General features: G+C 45.6%; 1 protein-coding gene across 5 annotated transcripts in view; it reads left to right on the top strand.

Moving 5' to 3' along the window:
* LOC118790784 (protocadherin gamma-C5-like) overlaps positions 1–20,867 on the top strand; it is a 91,536-nt gene that overhangs the window by 55,448 nt on the left and 15,221 nt on the right. The window contains exons 1-2 of one of the 5 annotated variants that reach the window (XM_036547842.1): positions 11,199–11,518; positions 15,841–17,406. The exons of 2 other annotated variants lie outside the window; for them this stretch is intronic. In XM_036547842.1, coding sequence (XP_036403735.1) covers positions 11,438–11,518; positions 15,841–17,406 — 1,647 coding nt within the window. In that variant the 5' untranslated portion in view covers positions 11,199–11,437. Of the gene's footprint in view, positions 1–11,185; positions 13,928–15,588; positions 17,407–20,867 lie in introns of those variants that run through there. 2 more of the 5 variants (XM_036547843.1, XM_036547841.1) reach the window with 2 other exon arrangements.

Genomic DNA, 20,867 nt, shown 5'->3' with positions numbered 1-20,867 from the left:
TCACTCACTCACACATCACGCTCACTCACTCACGTATCACGCTCACTCACTCACGTATCACGCTCACTCACTCACGCATCATGCTCACTCACACATCACGCTCACTCACTCACTCACTCACTCACTCACTCACTCACTCACTCACACCGCTGGACAGTGAGGCTGTCTGACACAGCTGTGCATGGTGCTGCATTGAAGACGTCAGTTTGGGCCCAAAATCACAGGACAATAGTGTGGCACAGTGGTGAGGAGCAAAGTTCGCCAGTTTATAATTGTTCGAATCCACCAAGTTTTCCAAACCAATCTTGAAGTTTTTTCCCTGATTGTTGAGCGCCTGTGTATTTATTTATTTATGAGGATTTGTTGTTTGGGGGCGCTGTGGTAGGTTTGTGGGAATGACTGCTCCAGCAGGGATAGTGATTTAGCTGTGTAGTGTGCGGTTACTGAGGCTGTGTCGTCTGTGCTGTGGGGAGGGAATGTGCAGCCGTTGGTGTGCAGCTGTCCGCAGCCCAGGCCCACAGACCTGCAGGGTTTGGAGTGTGGGGTCGTCTGAAGCACGTTAGGGTTGCAGTTTGAAATGAGGGGGAACTAAAGCATACGGCACATGTTGCCCCTGCTTATATTGCATTTCCTGTATGGATGAAAGCTGGGAATTATTCTTCACGCACATTTCTCTTCCCCGCCGCGTCACAACCACATGCACAGCTGATGCTTCCTGCCGCTGTGAGACACTGCTCTGATCACAGCTCATCCTGTTTCCTGTCCCTGCCCTGGAACTGGGTCAAGCATCGCTTCATGCAAAATAATTCATGTCTGAATGCAGGACAGGGGGACCCACAGTAACACTGTTACAGAGGAGAGCCCGTGTCTGAATGCAGGGCAGGGGGACCCACAGTAACACTGTTACAGAGGAGAGCCCATGTCTGAATGCAGGACAGGGGGACCCACAGTAACACTGTTACAGAGGAGAGCCCGTGTCTGAATGCAGGGCAGGGGGACCCACAGTAACACTGTTACAGAGGAGAGCCCGTGTCTGAATGCAGGGCAGGGGGACCCACAGTAACACTGTTACAGAGGAGAGCCCGTGTCTGAATGCAGGACAGGGGGACCCACAGTAACACTGTTACAGAGGAGAGCCCGTGTCTGAATGCAGGGCAGGGGGACCCACAGTAACACTGTTACAGAGGAGAGCCCGTGTCTGAATGCAGGGCAGGAGGCTGTAATATTACTGTGCTGTTGCTGAAGGCAGTGGACAGCTGTGTTGTTTCTGACGGCCCCGCCCTGTCTGACCAATGCTGCTGAGATCTCTCTCCAGCCTGTTCCACCCCCGCAGCACCCCCGATCACCCCTCCCCCCACACCCCTCACCCGCAGCTCTCTCACAGGGCAGCACAGACGGGGAGCCGCGATGCTGGCTCTTTGACACAGTGAGAACGTGAATCTGATAGGAATGCACAGGGCTTATGGTTAGTGAATGGCATTGATTGTGAGGAAGACTGCTGATGGTGATGTGTCTGTGAGGTCCCTAAACCTTCCTCCTTACTGCCTCTGCTTTGCTTTTTTTCATGGCTCTCAGGACAAATGGTGGGATGTGTTGCCATGGCAACAGCTGACTCACGATGGAGACTGTACCATCTTGGAGAGACCAGGGGGGACACTGGAAAGATTTTAATGAGCTCAGAACAAAAACAACATAAAGGTGGTGAAGAGGCAGGAAGCATCCCTGCCATGGAACGTGTGATGGGGACAGAGCTGCCTGCCAGCCGTGTGTGTGTCTGTGTGTGTGCGTGTGTGCGTGTGTGTGTGTGTGTGTGTGTGTGTGTGTGTGTGTGTGTGTGTGTAAGGGGGAGGAGGTGTGTGTGTGTGTGTGTGTGTGTGTGTAAGGGGGAGGAGATGTGTGTGTGTGTGTGTGTGTAAGGGGGAGGAGGTGTGTGTGTGTGTGTGTGTAAGGGGGAGGAGGTGTGTGTGTGTGTGTGTGTGTGTGTGTGTGTGTGTGTAAGGGGGAGGAGGTGTGTGTGTGTGTGTGTAAGGGGGAGGAGGTGTGTGTGTGTGTGTGTGTGTGTAAGGGGGAGGAGGTGTGTGTGTGTGTGTGTGTGTGTGTGTGTAAGGGGGAGGAGGTGCGTGTGTGTGTGTGTTTGCGTGTGTGTAAGGGGGAGGAGGTGTGTGTGTGTGTGTGTGTGTGTGTGTGTGTGTGTGTAAGGGGGAGGAGGTGTGTGTGTGTGTGTGTGTGTGTGTGTGTGTGTGTGTGTGTGTAAGGGGGAGGAGGTGTGTGTGTGTCTGTGTGTGTGTGTAAGGGGGAGGAGGTGTGTGTGTGTGTGTGTGTGTGTGTGTGTGTGTGTGTGTGTGTGTGTGTAAGGGGGAGGAGGTGTGTGTGTGTGTGCGTGTGTGTGTGTGTAAGGGGGAGGAGGTGTGTGTGTGTGTGTGTGTGTGTGTGTCAGGGGGAGGCGGTGCAGTGGGGTGGGTCTCATCTGCTGGTTGAGCTTTGTGTGGTCTCAGAGCTGGATTTTGCAGGTTATCGTGTTTATTTCGATCTTTATCCCTCCTCTCACACCATGTTAGCAGGTGGTCGGATTTCACTGCTGGCTGAGTGCAGCTTTACCTCAGGAGCTGGCACTGAATATCCACTCACACAGGAACTCATTAATAAAGCATAGCGTCAATACGGCCGCCGTGTCCGTCTTAAATATGTAGGTTACCCCGCACCCCAGGGAAGCTGTGCAGTGCTGAGATTTCCTCACACACTCCAGGGTGTGACAGTCTTTAAAACTCTAACAGCAGCATTATATCAGTCCCCTCCAGGAAAACGGTGTGTTTGTACAGTGCTGGAGTTCTCTCTCTGCCTGCACGTCTGTGATCATGGGTTATTTTAAGCACCTGCAGTGGCACCCATCTGAATCCGAATGCACTGCCGTTCTGTCATCACTGTTGAGTAGATTCTGCATGTTTAATGGTACGCTGGAATCAGCACAAAAACATACGTAGTATCTATACATCATTACAAACACCTGCACAGGTCTGCCATTAAAGGTGTTTGTAATGTGTCAATGAGACCAAAGATTTGGTGATGCTGTGACTGTGGTTTATTCACCCAAACCCATGACAGATGAAAGACACAAATAATAAACTAACAATGGGGGGGGGGGGGGAGAGAGAAAGAAAAAAAATACCAGTGGGGAAAAAAAAAAAAAAACATAAAACAAACAAAATACAAACAATAATTACCTAAAGCAGGCAAAAGCAGCTACATAAATTACACAGCTGCTCTCACAACTCATAGCTCTGCTTTCCCTCCACTCACTGAATGCTACACTTATAAAGGAAGTCAGCCATTTTGGAATAAACTAAGAAGAATCAAATAAATCATTTAACTGAACAAAGGCAGTAAACCAATAGATACTGGCATATATGCATCGCTATACCACATATAAAATGTTTCATATGTATTTTTCCCTCTTTCAAACACAATACGACTCAATTATAGAAGATTAAAAAGCAAACACAGGAAACTCCCCCACAGTCACAGCCCATGTGGTTCAGCCCCATTTGCCGGTGCCCTCCCAACACTATAAATCCCATCAGCCCCCAGCACTCGGGTCCTTTGGCTGATGGAGTCTGTCCTGCTGGTGCCATTGAATGAACAGGTAGGCCATGTTCCCCCAAACCACAAACATTTAATTTACTTTAGCTGCTAAAAAGGTGCATAGTGACAAAAATGTCCAAGATTTAGAAATTCCTAAACATCCAGTTGGCCACCGTGCATAGTTAGATATTTCTGCCTGCTTCCTTGTTTGTTTGTAGAGTAAATGGTTTGGGTGCGTTTGGGAGGAGGCAAACAAACGAAGTGGTTAAATAAAATGCCTTTTCCTCCAGGTTGGGAGTCTGTGTGTGTTTGCCCCGGATATTCCTGTTCTTTTTACAAAGGTCCATGGAACGGACATGCATTCTGTTACAATAGGTATGGGGTAAAGGCCTAACTCTCAATGCTGTATAGGTATGGGGTAAAGGCCTAACTATCAGTGCTGTATAGGTATGTGGTAAAGGCCTAACTCTCAGTGCTGTATAGGTATGTGGTAAAGGCCTAACTCTCAGTGCTGTATAGGTATGGGGTAAAGGCCTAACTCTCAGTGCTGTATAGGTATGGGGTAAAGGCCTAACTCTCAGTGCTGTATAGGTATGTGGTAAAGGCCTAACTCTCAGTGCTGTATAGGTATGGGGTAAAGGCCTAACTCTCAGTGCTGTATAGGTATGGGGTAAAGGCCTAACTCTCAGTGCTGTATAGGTATGTGGTAAAGGGCCTAACTCTCAGTGCTGTATAGGTATGGGGTAAAGGCCTAACTATCAGTGCTGTATAGGTATGGGGTAAAGGCCTAACTATCAGTGCTGTATAGGTATGGGGTAAAGGCCTAACTATCAGTGCTGTATAGGTATGGGGTAAAGGCCTAACTCTCAGTGCTGTATAGATATGGGGTAAAGGCCTAACTCTCAGTGCTGTATAGGTGTGGGGTAAAGGGGCTAACTCTCAGTGCTGTATAGGTATGGGGTAAAGGCCTAACTATCAGTGCTGTATAGGTGTGGGGTAAAGGGGCTAACTCTCAGTGCTGTATAGGTATGGGGTAAAGGCCTAACTATCAGTGCTGTATAGGTATGGGGTAAAGGCCTAACTCTCAGTGCTGTATAGGTATGGGGTAAAGGCCTAACTATCAGTGCTGTATAGGTGTGGGGTAAAGGGGCTAACTCTCAGTGCTGTATAGGTATGGGGTAAAGGCCTAACTATCAGTGCTGTATAGGTGTGGGGTAAAGGGGCTAACTCTCAGTGCTGTATAGGTATGGGGTAAAGGCCTAACTATCAGTGCTGTATAGGTATGGGGTAAAGGGCCTAACTATCAGTGCTGTATAGGTATGGGGTAAAGGCCTAACTATCAGTGCTGTATAGGTATGGGGTAAAGGCCTAACTATCGGTGCTGTATAGATATGGGGTAAAGGCCTAACTCTCAGTGCTGTATAGGTATGGGGTAAAGGGCCTAACTATCAGTGCTGTATAGGTATGGGGTAAAGGCCTAACACTCAGTGCTGTATAGGTATGGGGTAAAGGCCTAACTATCAGTGCTGTATAGGTATGGGGTAAAGGCCTAACTATCACTTCTGTATAGGTATGGGGTAAAAGGCCTACCTCTCAGTGTTGTGGAGGTATGGGGTTTGCCTTGTTTACCCATAACTTGCTGAATGGCACATGTGTAATCCTAATACTGTGTGTATTTAGTGGAGCACTGCAATACCAAACCGTCTACATTAAATAATAAGTTAAAATACTAGTTTTTGTGGAGCATTTTAATGCTGTATGTACATGGTGGTGCACTAGAAGTCTGTGGTATAATAATGTGAGGTGTAAAGTACATTTCCGCATACTTGAGTAATATTCTGTGTGTGCCATAACTGATATTGCACTAGCCCTGGCATAGTCCTGTTTCATAATGAGTGTGAGTGTGCGTGCCTGCGTGCGTGCATGTGTGTGCTTGCACATGCTTACCAAGATGAAGAAGCAAATGCTAGAGACAAGAAAATATAAATGACTATGGTCCATCTGGGGGGTGGAGCCAGCTGGGGGGTGGAGCCAGCCATGGCATTGTGATTGACAGACGCTAAGTTTCTGTCCCTGTGAATACTGCAGCCTGCTTGAACACACAGAGACACACAAACACAGCACACACTGCAGACATATACACACTCATTCAAGCACAAACACAAAACACACACACCCATCCTCTTATACACCCACACATTTGTGGGCAAGACACATCAGAAATGTGTAAAGAGGCTGATGCGGTTTTCTTCCAGCTCTGGCAGGTGAGTGCAGCTGCAGGTGTCTTCAGAAGGTGAACATGCTCCTGGTGTTTCTGCAGCATCTCACAAACGGGGTTTTCATGTTTGATGTTTCAGGGAAAAAGGTTTAAACAGCAGTATTGAGGCACACCATGTGGGGCTTTGTCTCTAACCAGCATCCTTTTTCTCCTTTCCTGCTCCTGCTGCTGCTGCCCCCTCGCCTCCCCCTTGCCCCGCCCTCGCCCCGCCCTCGCCCCGCCCTCGCCACGGTGCATCCTAACAAGGTAAGAAACATTTTTATTCCTTCCCACTCTCGCTCTCCCTGCAGCATGCGCTTCTGCCAGCAGCTCAGGCTGCTCTCTCAAAACAGCAAATCAAAACGGTGCTGGGAGTCATGCAGCTCTGGGCTTCCAGCGCGGCGTCATGGTAAACTCTCATTAGTTTACTATGTCACATTATTGGCATTTAGCTGATGCTCTAATCCAGGGTGATTTACATAGGTTACAATTCTCACGTTACCCCTTTGTACAACTGGATATTTATTGAACCAATTCAGGTTAACTACCTTGCCTTAGGATACAGCAGCAGCAAAAGTAAATTAAATTAAACTTATTCTGTATTATTTTGAAAACTGTAATAGTGACACAAGTGTAAATGTACACAGTAATATAACTGCATAATGCTACTCATGTTTGTCGATCTGGCTGTCACTGTGGACTGTGGCCATCTTCTGCATGTGGCCACATTAGCTCACTGACTGGCATATTCCCCACTGGCAAAGCACCATGGGAAAATCTCTTTGGGGGTCTTGGCCTCCCTGGTTCTGCTGTGCTGCTGTTGGCCTGGATGAGGGTGGCACAGGCTCTCCCCCATGCTGTTACACACTGCCATGCAGTGTCCTCATTGTGTGGTCATTATCAGTGTGTTACCCTGCAGTCTCATATGGACAGGGGCGTGAGGGGCATTTGATAGTATTTAGAAAATCCAGTGGGGGGTTAAAGGCTTTTGCATGTGAACATGATATTCTGTTTCTTAAGGGGAGAATTTTGCAATTGAAGTGTTTTGAATAATGAGTCAAAGTGTTTGTAATGAAATCCTGTAAAGGAAACAGATCCAGTTCCATAAAGAGCATCAGAGCCCTCTAACCTCTCAACAGCCAGGCACTCTGTGATAATGAGCATATTTTCATAATCATAATCATATTCATTAATAATTCAGTCTCCCTTTTTACTATGGCAGTCTGTTGAAAACACAATATAGAATAATCCAGAAGCCTCTTTGTGACTGAGTTTAAAAAAACCGCCAGACACAGGAACCCAGATTAAACACATTTGACAACATGAAAATAGAAAATAAAAAATTGCCAGAATAGAGAGAAGCTGCCATTTGCCCATGACTTTCATCACAGAAGTTATTGAATCTCAGTTTAATCTTATGAAGTCAAATAATGGATTGGGGATTTCTGTAGATTCAGAAGTCAGTTTTTTTGTCGAAAAAAAAATAATCGTTCCTTGTTCAACTGACTGTTCCTGTTGTCTGAGTCTGTGTGGGTCTAACTGGTGACAGAGAGGAAGCAGCTGTTTGTGTCTGTAAACTGATCTGAGATCATTCCTGCAGGCCCCTCCAGCAGATCATCCACCTGATCTGTCTGGCTGAAATGTACCCCTGCCAGCTCAGACAGTGTGCAGGCAGGACAGAATGATTATGCCTCACCGCACAGCATTATGGGTACACCGAGTCACGTTACCCACAGTGAGCACAAACCACAGGCTCCCCTGGAGTCCCTCCCACTGTGTCTCAGGGTCAGAGCCTGCGGAGTGTCTGTGGCTGTTCATTCTCAGTGTTTATCTGCGTCTCCTGAGCAGTGCTCAGTGGCCTCCGCTAGCATCCTCAGTTTTGTCTAAGGTTGACAGCTTCGCCGCGGACTCCGTCCCCATTCCATCCAATCAGAGACCGTGATATGGAGACATGCAGACATGGAGCGCTGAGTTTATTGTTCGTGTAATGCGGGTTTGTTCTGCATTGCGTCACGTGTGACATCATGCTGCGCTGCGATCACACGGAGACGTATTAAAGTAGCGTTAAACCAGAAACCCGACGCAGGGAGACTTTTATTGATAAGCTAAAGCTGTTTGAAGTTGGTTTCCCTGACTTAGTGTCACAGCCCTTTGCTAGAAATGAAACACCTGAATCTCGACAAGTTCGGGACAGGGGCGTGTCTACGGGTGGGCTGGGGTGGGCATTGCCCACCCAAAAGAGTCGTTTGCCCACCCTATGAAAACTCGGTTAAATTAAAGGTTTAGCTTAATTTATATATGTCTTCTCTTCGCTTTTATATTTCATCATATTTTGATATAATTTTGTCATCAGCATAACCTTGTGTCAGAGCGCTTTCATTCAAACGAGAAAATGATACTGGCCGGTTCTTGTGCGAGTCGCCAACGTTCTGCGTACTTTTACCCGAAGAAAACTTTTGAATTGTTCATAAAACTGTTTTGTTATCCATTTTTTCTCATTCGTAGTGTTGACTAGTGTTTAGTGGCATTTCTTGGGTTATAGCCTATAGCTACAGCTATAACGTTAGCCAGTGTTAACGTTAACGCTGTTTTGTCGCTAGTTCCTTGCTGGTTTGTTTTAAAGTAACCTAGCAAGCTTACTTGGGCAGTTAAGTTTCTTGAGTTTTAAGAATGCATAGATGGCTTATTCAAAAATGGTCTACCAAGATCACAGACAATAGGCAACCATTACTGTTTCTGCCGATCTAGCCCTGTTTGTGTCAGCGGCACTCAACAGTAAAAATACACGACCTGCCACCCCTGAATGCTTCCACTGTCAAAGACTGGGAGTTGAATAATGATAAACTTTCCCAGCCAATTTAGGCAAATTACCCTAAACTTATGCTTGGCCAGAAGACAAGATGTTTTAGCATGAGCTGGTACCAGTCTCGGCCGTGGCTGGATATTCAGCACAGCGTGATGCAGTTTTCTGTTTTCCGTGACGTAGGTTTGGTGCCGGTGATAAGGAGGACATATTCAAGAAGCGTGGCTTCACAAATAGGAAACGTGCCTTTGACCGAGACAGTGGCTTCCAAAAACATGCGTCCAGTGTCTGTCATGTGCGGGCTATGTCTGCTTGGCAAGAATATCAGCACAGACATGGCTACTGGTGAAAGTGTCGCACATCTGCTAGGGCAAAGTCAGGTCGAAAAAAACTAATATTACGTTAAAAGTATTGGCGAGTTTCTCGCGGTAAACGAACTTGCTTTCCATGGGCATAGCAGTCAGGGAGAGGGAGAAAGTTTCTTTTGTGCTATATATCTTTGCCTTATGAGCCTATAGACTACACCAGTTGAGAATTTGTTTTATTCAGATTTCTTTTTTTCAGTGTTCCAAAAGAAAACACAAGGCTATCTGACATCTGATATTCTTGTCTTACTAGGCTTGAAAATGACAGCCTGTAATTCTGCATTAAGTTGGCTAGTACTGCACTCTGATCCTTCATTTCTGTAAATTGTGTCTATCAAACTACATTAATAACTGCAATTACAGTATAAATGTAAATCAGCAATTTTAAAAATTATCATGTGGGAATAGCATGACCGTAGGTGCATTTACTATGGTATATGTGGGCCTACAGCTTTTATCGGAGTATTTTTGAATGAAAAGTAAACTGCATTGTACAGGCAGGGAAAGAGGTTTTTGAGTTGTGGCTCTTTTCATATTGGATATAGTTGCCCACCCCACATATCCAAATGCCCACCCCAGGATGACATGCTAGTAACGCCACTTGTTCGGGAAATTTCAGGTAGATTGCCTTCATTTTATTTAAAACAGAATGAAGATCCATAGTCCTATACTTTCCTTAAGTTTCCTGGACAAATAACCTTTATCTTAAGATGAGAAAGAATTGAACATACATTTTGAATGAATGAACAACGCTGTCATACAATCTGAAACAATCTGAGTCTGAAATTGGTGCAAGGCTCACACGCGCCAATCCGTCTTTGACAGTAACCTAAATCTCTTTAATAGGCTATAGCTGAGCCTGGGTCCACCACATCGTACCCACTGCTCTGTTCCGTGCTGATGTCAGAATGAATTGTTGATGCTCTGGAAGTAACATTTGAAAACAAGAGCAGACATTGTTTATTTCTTAAGATTTCTTGGCAATAATTTGGTTCATATTGATTATTTGAAACATCATCATAACTCTATTGGCTTTGATACTGATCAAATAAATAAATATAAGCGCAAGAATGAGTTGCATATGAGGTAGTATCCAGATGATGGTAACACCGTGCCATCCTCCCTGAGGCGGACTGGGCGTGCTTTGTTTGCTGGGCGGCTGTGAGGTTTTCTCTGTGTTGCGGTCCGCGGGGTGCAGCGGCGCCAGCGCGCCGCCTGTGTGGCGCTGTTCACCAAGCAGGTGCTGAAATGCGCTTCTGCTCTCTCTGTGTCAGAGCACGCACACACCGCCATTTCTTAGCGGGACTGTGCATCTGTGTATTAATAATTTCATGTGCATAATACAGATAGGCACTGGCTGCGGCGTTTTTAAATTAGCATTATCGGTCATATTTTATATTTTATTCAGCTATTGTGCTGAACTGCAGGCGGTTGCCTGCGTTGCTAGGTAGAACAGGGAAATGACTATGCATTCCATGCGCTCTAAAAAATAGCGATCTGATTGGCTGTCAAGGAACAAAGTACCCAGTCACATGTGACCGTGTGGAGGTATTATTTGTGTAGAATAGTGGCAATAAGGCGGGTGTGTGATTTATGTCATTTTGTATAAGAGCAGGTATTCAGGATGCTGTCTCTTTGCCAAGTCTTCAGTTCATTGGCATTGTCATAGTTCTGTATACTTAGGTAATTAAAGAGTTATTGGTGATTATATCAAAGACTGATAACTGTGAGAATGTGTGTCAGAGAGAGAGAGGGGGGGAGACGGTGAGTGGGTGACTCCTCCTGCGGAGTGCGTGAAGCTCTCTCCTCCCTCTAAGCCGCGCAGGCGCGGTAGCTTTGGAATGATGCAGAGAGCACTGCGTCTGCTGCTTTTCGTCGCCACATGACGGCACAAGAGAGCCCATTTTTGAATTATCGCATGATTAATTACATCAAGCAAAAAACAGAAAGTAATAATTATAATAATAGTAATAGGTGTTAATTATTATGAATATAAAAATGTCAACGTATTTACAATCGAAATTAAAACTTAAATATTTAAAGTGCATTATTGTTATTGTTATTGTTATTGTTGTTATTGTTATTGTTATTGTTATTTATTATTATTATTATTATTATTGTAACAATACCATTAGTATATACAATCATTACCAGGGTTATAAAGCATATAGCAACATCTGTAATAGTGAAACTGAACGTGTACAGCGGCTGTGTCTTTAAATTAGAGCCGAGATGTGATTGGATATTCCAGCGCACCAATCGCAGGTGAAACTGTACAAAGAGATCTACTCCCTCCCCTCTCAGCCGCGCGTCGTAACCCTTCAACTGCTCAAAGCGGAGAGAGAACACTGCGCTCTCACCGTCACCGCCATCTCTCTAAAATATGTGTAGAAGATTTAGATATGTAAGATTCGGAATTTACTCTGAATACTCATGTATGGAGAAAAAATGTGGGTTAAAAAGACCGTTTTTTGGGCTGACGGAGAAAGGAGCGTTTGGGGCTACAAATGGCAGGCGCTGTGGCTGCTCCATTCTATTCTGCTGTGGAATACAATAGAGGCGCAGATTCGCTACACCATTCCAGAGGAACTAGACCAGGGCTCTGTTGTTGGAAATATAGCGAAGGACCTGGGTTTGGGACTGTCAGAGATTTCTGAGCGCAAGCTGCGGATCGCCTCCGAGGGTAAGCAGTATTTCAGTGTGGATTTGGGAAAGGGAGAGCTGACCGTGAGCGAGAGAATCGACAGAGAGACTCTGTGCGGACAAAGCGTCCCCTGTCTTTTGCCATTGGAGGTAATCACAGAAAACCCCTTACAGCTTTACCGCGTTGAAATAGAAATACAGGATATTAATGATAACAGTCCGGTTTTTCTCACAAAGGAACGCGTTTTGAAGGTAGCAGAGTCAATGAGCCCTGGCGCGAGGTTTCCATTGGAAAGTGCCCAGGATTCTGACGTAGCCTCCAATTCATTACGCGCTTACAGCATAAGCAAGAACGATAATTTCATTTTAAATGTGAAAACGCACAAAGATGGAACAAAGGTCCCGGAGCTGGTGCTGGAGAAATCACTCGATCGAGAAACGCAGGCAGTTTACAAGCTGGTGCTAACAGCGGTCGACGGGGGTAATCCGGTCCGATCGGGCACCGCTGAAGTTACAGTACTGGTGCTGGACATCAATGACAACGCACCCCAGTTTGAGAGAGCTTTTTACGAAGCCTCTCTTATCGAAAACACACCTCCAGGAACTGAAGTTATAAACGTCAAGGCGACAGATTCAGATGAGGGTCTAAATGGCGAGATTGAGTATTTCTTTGGTGATCAAACGCCCGATGAAGTCACTGCATTATTTGACATAAATTCACAGACTGGAGATATCATCGTGAAAGGCCAGTTGGACTACGAACAGGCAAATTTGCATAAATTTGATGTCTTCGCGAAAGATAAAGGAAACCCCGAGATGGAGGGTCACTGCAGCGTCCAGGTAGAGATTACTGACGTCAACGACAACGTCCCTGAAATCACTCTGACTTCGCTGACTAGTCTGATACCGGAAAATTCTGTCGTTGGAACTGTGGTTGCGCTGCTAAGCGCAAAAGACTCTGATTCTGGGGAAAATGGAAAGGTGAGATTAAGCGTGACACCGGGCTCTCCGTTTAAGTTAAACCCGTCTGTGTCTAATCATTACGCACTGGTAACCAGTGCTCCCCTAGACCGTGAGAAACACTCTGACTACAGCATTGAAATAAATGCAAAGGATTCGGGCTCACCCTCGCTCTCCAGTAAGAAAACTGTGACTGTCAACATCGGGGACGTCAATGATAATCCGCCCCGATTCTCACAAGAGTTTTACACAGTGTATGTTAAAGAAAACGCAGCTCCGGGGTCAATACTGTGTTCAGTCTCTGCTTCTGATGCAGACCTGGGCGAAAACGCCAAGATCTCCTATTCTATCCTAGACTCCAAAGTGCAGGACGTGTCTGTCTCCTCCTATATTTACATTAACGCGGATAACGGCAGCATCTACAGCATGCACTCATTCGACTACGAGAAACTGAAGGTGTTTCAGATCCAGGTGCAGGCAAAGGACCACGGCTCTCCGTCTCTGAGCAGTAACGCCACCGTTCATGTTTTTATCCTGGACCAGAACGACAACGCCCCCGCTGTTATTTACCCCTCTGCTATCATGGGCTCCGTGTCTCATCAGAAGATGCCCCGCTCTGCTAAAGCGGGACACCTGGTGACCAAGGTAACGGCAGTGGACGCGGACTCGGGGCACAACGCCTGGATTTCCTATAAGGTGGTGGAGGCTACAGACGCGTCTCTGTTGGGTGTGAATCTTTATACGGGGGAGGTGCGGACTAAACGCGCGGTTTCGGAGCAGGATGAGTCCTCTCAGAGGCTGCTGATAGAGATAAAGGACAACGGGGAGCCGGTGCGGTCCACCACAGTGACAGTTGGCATATTGTTAGAGGACGGGGTCCACGAGCCCATGTCGGACTTCCGACAGAAAGCGCAGGATCCCGGCAAGAAAAGCGGTCAGCTGACTTTTTATTTGATCGTCTCTCTGGCGTCGGTGTCCGCGGTGTCTTTGGTGACTTTTGTGATCTTGGCAGTGAAGTGCGTTAGACACAGCCGAGGGGGCGCGTGTTGCTGTGTGAGACGGGCGGACTCGGACGGATACAAGAATCCCAACCGAAACCTGCAGATCCAGCTGAACACTGACGGGCCTATTAAGTATGTGGAGGTCCTGGGAGGAGACATGCTGTCTCAGAGCCAGTCCTTCAGGTCCTGCTTCTCTCCAGTGTCAGAGTTCAGTGATTTCACCCTCGTTAAGCCCAGCAGCACCACAGACTTTAAGGAGATGATTAATGTCCTAGACGCGTCTCTACCTGACAGCGCGTGGACTTTCGAGAGCCAACAGGTGAGCATTGCGTCACGACATTGGCCACGGTGTGTTCTTTTGAAGACTGTAACACACCAACGTTTGTATTTTCGTTTTTTTTGACAGCATAGCTTTGCTTCGTATTCAGATACTTCGAAGTTGCAGAAGTATTTTTTCTGCTGTCAACAATCAAACGGGCTGTTTTTAAATTAGCAAGAGAAATGCACCATATTCATATCTGAAAGTGTTGTCCAATTATTATTCCATTATTTCATTCTCTCTAATTATTAATCTTTTATTATCGCTTTTCAGTTACACATTTTATGCGCGTTGTGTTTGTACCTGACATGACTTTTTGGATATGAGATTATACAACTACATGCAGAGTTCAACCGGTTCGGACACTGCTGTCTGCTCTTTGGTCAAGATGGTCAAGATGTTTAACCAGATGCGTGAATGAATTTTTTCTGAACTGTGCAAGTCACAAAGCCTTACTGCGTTCACATCTCTGCAGTGAGGATAGGCCTTTTTTAAATATTTTAGCCATGCTTTTGCGTTATTTCATTAAATTCACAATCGAAAAAATCTAATACAATAGAGCAATATTTGTACTATTTCAATATTCATTCCCTTTCTTAGTTTGCGCCAGAATAACTGAATTGATTGATTGTCCCTGCAGTACACTGCACATTTGCACGCCGCGTTCAGTTTATCATTGTTTGCTGCCACTCTTGTTTACTGAACCATTTAAAATTTCTACATGGTGCTTAAAAACAATCTTTAAAACAACGAGGTTACGTTAGTCCTTCATTTTGCTCTTTTCTGTTGAACTTTCGCTCGATGGTGCAAACGATAAGAACTTATAAAACATTCCCTCCTGCTGAAGAGATGCGCAATAGCTCCGCCGTGAAGCTGAGAGATGCGCAATAGCTCCGCCGTGAAGCTGAGAGATGCGCAATAGTTCCGCCGTGAAGCTGAGAGATGCGCAATAGTTCCGCCGCGAAGCTGAGAGATGCGCAATAGTTCCGCCGTGAAGCTGTAAAACCGACTCCAGTTTGCATTGCTGTTGCAGTTCGTTTACTCGCCACTGCATGATAATGGCCGACAGTGTCAGTACCTGAATATGGTGGGTTAAATCCTTTGGAGATTTTAGAATAGTAGTTGGTGTGAATTCACGTTTAGGCGATAACGCAGATTTAAGAAATCTTGACTTATATTGAACTTATACGCCTGGTATTCATATATATCAACACTCCATGTCTTGTTTCCAAAACTTTGAGCACAGAATTCTGCCTCGAATGCTCCGGTTTGAACGCGCATGCTGTAATGCGTCACAGGATCTGTAATGCACGAGTTCACGCTTCCCGCAGCTTGTCAGGACAACCGTGTAAGTTGTTCTGGAAGAAAACGTGTGCGAAACTTCTGAATAAAAATGACATTTTTGGTATTTGTAGCACAACTTAGAGCGTTTGCTCAGCAATGAAATGTTGGAAATAACTATCCACTTTCGTTTTCTTCATTTTACACTGCCATAATAAAAAAATGCCAGTCCCTACTGTTTCATGCGGTTCTTCTCTTACACTGAATTTCAGTCAGCTGTACCTTTAAGACAGAGAACGCTCTCTATTTGTTAACCTAGAGGGGCGCTTTGCACCAATGAGAGAGGGACCTGACAAAGAGATCTACTCCCTCCCCCAGCCACAGCAGCGTAACCCTTACAATGCTCAGAGCGGGGAGACACAGAAATGCGCTCACAACCGCGCCGTAATAATGTATATACGAAATTTCGAGGTAAACCCCCAGAGAGGTCGTGATTTGGGGTTGTAAAGGCTTTTTAAGTATTTTTGATTTGTCGTTTACCTTTGATGAAACGAAAGTACATTAATGGAAATTATCTTGGTTACACCGGAAAAATGAATAACGGGAGGAGAAATTTGCTGTTGGAATGGCAGGCGCTGTGGCTGCTCCATTCTATTCTGCTGTGGAATACAATAGAGGCGCAGATTCGCTACACCATTCCAGAGGAACTAGACCAGGGCTCTGTTGTTGGAAATATAGCGAAGGACCTGGGTTTGGGACTGTCAGAGATTTCTGAGCGCAAGCTGCGGATCGCCTCCGAGGGTAAGCAGTATTTCAGTGTGGATTTGGGAAAGGGAGAGCTGACCGTGAGCGAGAGAATTGACAGAGAGACTCTGTGCGGGCAAAGCGCCAGTTGCGTGTTGACCTTACAAGTCGTTATTGAAAAGCCGTTACAACTGTTTCGTATCGAAATCGAAATACAGGACATAAATGACAATGCACCAAATTTCCTCACAAAAGAGCACGTTTTAGAAATAGCAGAATCCATGACACCAGGCGCACGATTTCCGCTCGAAAGCGCAGAGGACCCCGATGTGGGAAGCAATAGCTTACGGTCATATTCCATTAATGCCAATGAATGTTTCCGTTTAAATGTTAAAAGTCTTGAAAACGACAGAAAGGCGCCTGAGTTGATTCTTGATAAAGCCTTAGACAGAGAAAAGCAGCCGGTTCACCAGCTTGTGCTGACAGCGTTAGATGGAGGAAATCCAGTGAAATCAGGAACTGCTTTGATTAAGGTTGTTGTTCAAGATATTAATGATAACGCACCCCAGTTTGATCAAACAATGTACAAGACCTCTGTCGCTGAAAGCGCTCCATCTGGCGCCGTTGTCCTCTCGCTTAAAGCCACTGATTTAGATGATGGACCAAACGCAGAAATTCAGTATTATTTCGGTGCTCATACCGCTGATACAGTACAGCGGACTTTTAGCATTAATCAAAGTACTGGGGAAATAAACGTGATCGGGAAATTAGATTACGAGGAGAGGAAATCGTACGCGTTTGATGTCCGTGCCAAAGATCGAGGCACTCCCGCTCTGGAAGGCCACTCCTCGGTGCAGATCGACGTTATCGATGAGAACGATAACCGTCCCGAAATCACCCTCACGTCTCTCCCCTCCCCTGTTCCGGAGAATGCGTCGGTTGGGACCGTTATAGCGTTGATAAATGTGCGGGATTTGGACTCAAACGACAATGGGAAGGTGAGCCTGGAGGTAGCCCCCGGTTTCCCATTCAAACTGAAATCGTCTTTCGACAACCATTACTCATTGGTGACGGCCTCCCGGTTAGACCGCGAAGTTAATCCAGAGCATGAAATAGAAATACTAGCCTTTGACCGCGGTTCCCCTCCCCTCCAAACCAAGAAGCGTGTCCGTGTTAAAGTGCTGGACGTGAATGACAACACGCCGACTTTTTCACAGCCTTCATATAACGTGTACATCAAAGAAAATAACCCCGCTGGCGCTTCGCTTTGGTCTGTGTCTGCGTCCGACAGCGACCTCGACAAGAATTCGCTGATCTCCTATTCTATTTTAGAATCATCCTTACATGGTGTTCCTGCATCTTCATATTTTTATATTAACTCCGAAAATGGGACAATATACAGTCTGACCTCATTTGATTATGAAAAAATAAAATTGTTCCAAATTATAGTACAGGCAAAGGACCACGGCTCTCCGTCTCTGAGCAGTAACGCCACCGTTCATGTTTTTATCCTGGACCAGAACGACAACGCCCCCGCTGTTATTTACCCCTCTGCTATCATGGGCTCCGTGTCTCATCAGAAGATGCCCCGCTCTGCTAAAGCGGGACACCTGGTGACCAAGGTAACGGCAGTGGACGCGGACTCGGGGCACAACGCCTGGATTTCCTATAAGGTGGTGGAGGCTACAGACGCGTCTCTGTTGGGTGTGAATCTTTATACGGGGGAGGTGCGGACTAAACGCGCGGTTTCGGAGCAGGATGAGTCCTCTCAGAGGCTGCTGATAGAGATAAAGGACAACGGGGAGCCGGTGCGGTCCACCACAGTGACAGTTGGCATATTGTTAGAGGACGCGGTCCACGAGCCCATGTCGGACTTCCGACAGAAAGCGCAGGATCCCGGCAAGAAAAGCAGTCAGCTGACTTTTTATTTGATCGTCTCTCTGGCGTCGGTGTCCGCGGTGTCTTTGGTGACTTTTGTGATCTTGGCAGTGAAGTGCGTTAGACACAGCCGAGGGGGCGCGTGTTGCTGTGTGAGACGGGCGGACTCGGACGGATACAAGAATCCCAACCGAAACCTGCAGATCCAGCTGAACACTGACGGGCCTATTAAGTATGTGGAGGTCCTGGGAGGAGACATGCTGTCTCAGAGCCAGTCCTTCAGGTCCTGCTTCTCTCCAGTGTCAGAGTTCAGTGATTTCACCCTCGTTAAGCCCAGCAGCACCACAGACTTTAAGGAGATGATTAATGTCCTCGACGCGTCTCTACCTGACAGCGCGTGGACTTTCGAGAGCCAACAGGTGAGCATATCTAAAATCCGCTTTCGCTGTACGACGTATGTTTTTCCCCCTTTTCTTAAGTTAACTTGTTTTTTCCTGTGGTATACATCTTACATTTTCTGTCAATAAATTGAATTACTCGATTATTACGCGGTATGTCGTTCCTTTCTTCTTTGACAGTAGACTAGCGGTATTTCCAGCACTTCGTTGAAACGCCACCAGGTCTCCGTGGGCAGGGAAGCGGGGCTCGATGCTTCTGAAATAGGGCCCCGTAGTTTCCATCCACTTTTTTGCATGTAGGGTATTTCAGTTCGGCGGCACTAAGAGGTAAATATAGCCTCACAGTTGGCCACATTCTTCAGAATCATCTCATTGTTGTGCTTCAGTCTTAATCAAACATAACTCACAGTTTAAGTTCATCGTATGACGTCATAATGTTTTGGATTCAGTCTTGTTCTTTAGCATCGCAGACAGTTGCGCAGTTAACTGCAGTTTTCACCGGGGACATGAATATAGCATAATGTGGAATAAGCAATGGAGGACGTGAATGTCACTCACACAGTCTTGTGGAACGACGTCCTGTAATTGTAATTCAGTTGGTTTACAGTCTCTTCCTCCGTTTTTTTGACAGTGTTGTGAAAACTTGCATAGGAAGACACTTCCGAGCATTGGCGGCATTAATAACAGCAGACAAGTATCCGTGTTACACTGAAATATTTTTCACAGCTCATAAATTATTCATCCAAATGTATTCCGTTCCCGTTTTCCTCTGTGTGTAGTTTGCGTTTGTCCAGTATGGTGCTCACAGTAACCGATATGCCACAGTAACTGCAGTAATTTGGCATAATCTTTATCACAAGATCGCTGATTGTTTTAAAATATTGGCGGCTTATTGTTCTGTCTGTGCAGTGCTGAGGTTTTTTGTGGGTTTAATTATATATATTGCAAGTTCTGACGTCATTCTGGGAACTTGGCTGGACGGATGTCATTGCAGGTCTTGTGTCTGACAGTGTCCAACACGCGCAGTCATCATTTTGAATGCATTGGAGTCTTTTTCAAAACATTTCATGATACCTTCTGCCACCGGGGAAGTATTTACATTGTTTAAATATACTGATTCTACCGGAAGCTCTCAAAACAGTCGTATCATTCCATATCATTGCATTCGTCAGTTACTGCACAAACCATGCCAGATGTTTTTACCAGTTAGTTTATTTTGATTTCATGTCAGCAGTCCACAGCAGAGACCCCTGCCCCGCATTGGTTTCTTTAGAATGCACGAGATTGTGTCTGATCCGCTTTTCCAAGTGGGATATTTGTGCAAACGTATGGAGGACAAAAATGACATAAGCATAAATAAATGAATAAATGTAGAAATACAGAAATAAATGTAAAAATACAGAAATAGCCTTTTCATTACCGAAATGTATTTATTTTTAATTAATTAATTAATTTTATTTATTCATGCTTGTCATTTTTTGGGCCTTCATACAAACGAACCCATTTGCCAATGATAAGGTCCTCCTTTCCATGCGTTTCGACGGAGGATTTTCCCTCGCTCACGCCTGGCTTTGTTTTTTTGTGTGCAGTTAAACTTATCTTTTCTGTGCGCTTTAATGATTTATTTCAAGCTGTGGGAGCATCCGCCCAGATGGAATGTGTTGCACGCGCTCCCTCAGAAATGCTTCTCATTGCTCGCCCAGGTTACATGTCCTCCCCATTATTATTATTATTATTTTATACCGAATAACCCCTAACTGTTAGATATACTGTTTATGACGTATATGCAGGGTCGGGCTTATGGGTGCTTCAGCTCGTGTCCTTTTAGACTTAATGTCAAAAGTGTCTCTTCCTCCGAGATTGGGCCGGTGTAGCGCAGTGGTTCAGGAGCAGGGCTCATGACCGCAAGGTTGCCGATTCGATTCCCCTTTAGGGCACTGTTGTTACACCCTCGGGCAAGGTACTTAATCCATAATTGCCTCAAGTAAATATCCAGATGTATAAATGGATAGCATTGTAAAAAAGTGTAACCTATGTAAGTCGCTCTGGGTAAGAGCGTCTGCTAAGTGCCAATAATGTAATGCAATGAGATGGAGCGCTCCTAAAACGCACCTTTTCCTGCAAGATAAACCACTGCTATGCCCCGCCATTTTCAGTTTTTCTTGGTCTTTTTTAATGGCACAAATGGCGGTACAGTACCATCATACAAGAAGATACATTTTAAAAAGCACAAAACCAACATAAACATAGTCAGAGAACATAGCTGTACAGGAATGTCTAAGAATTATAACATATGAACGTTGGTCGGAATTTGAATGCATTTTTATGTATATGCTGTTATCAGTTCTTTGAACTGATGGGAAATACGTTCTATTGTCCTCCATAAATGCAATGTTTAATGATTTCTTTAGTATATTTCATTTTATGAATGTAGAACTTTGCTAGAATAATACATAAATTAACAATATGTTGTCATTACATGTGGTACTCCAGGTTAGAACATTTTTTTGATTGTGAGCCCGTGCGCTGCGGAAAGTCTGAGGTCGACCCTGCCATTGATATTGGCATGATTAGAAGCGTTGCGGTGCTGTTTGTCGACCGAGAAGCCTGGAGGGTAACGAGTGAAATACAGGCTGGAA

The sequence above is a fragment of the Megalops cyprinoides genome, chromosome 16, assembly GCF_013368585.1.
Source record: "Megalops cyprinoides isolate fMegCyp1 chromosome 16, fMegCyp1.pri, whole genome shotgun sequence".
Lineage (NCBI taxonomy): Eukaryota > Metazoa > Chordata > Actinopteri > Elopiformes > Megalopidae > Megalops > Megalops cyprinoides.
This window is presented reverse-complemented; position numbering and strand designations above follow the sequence as displayed.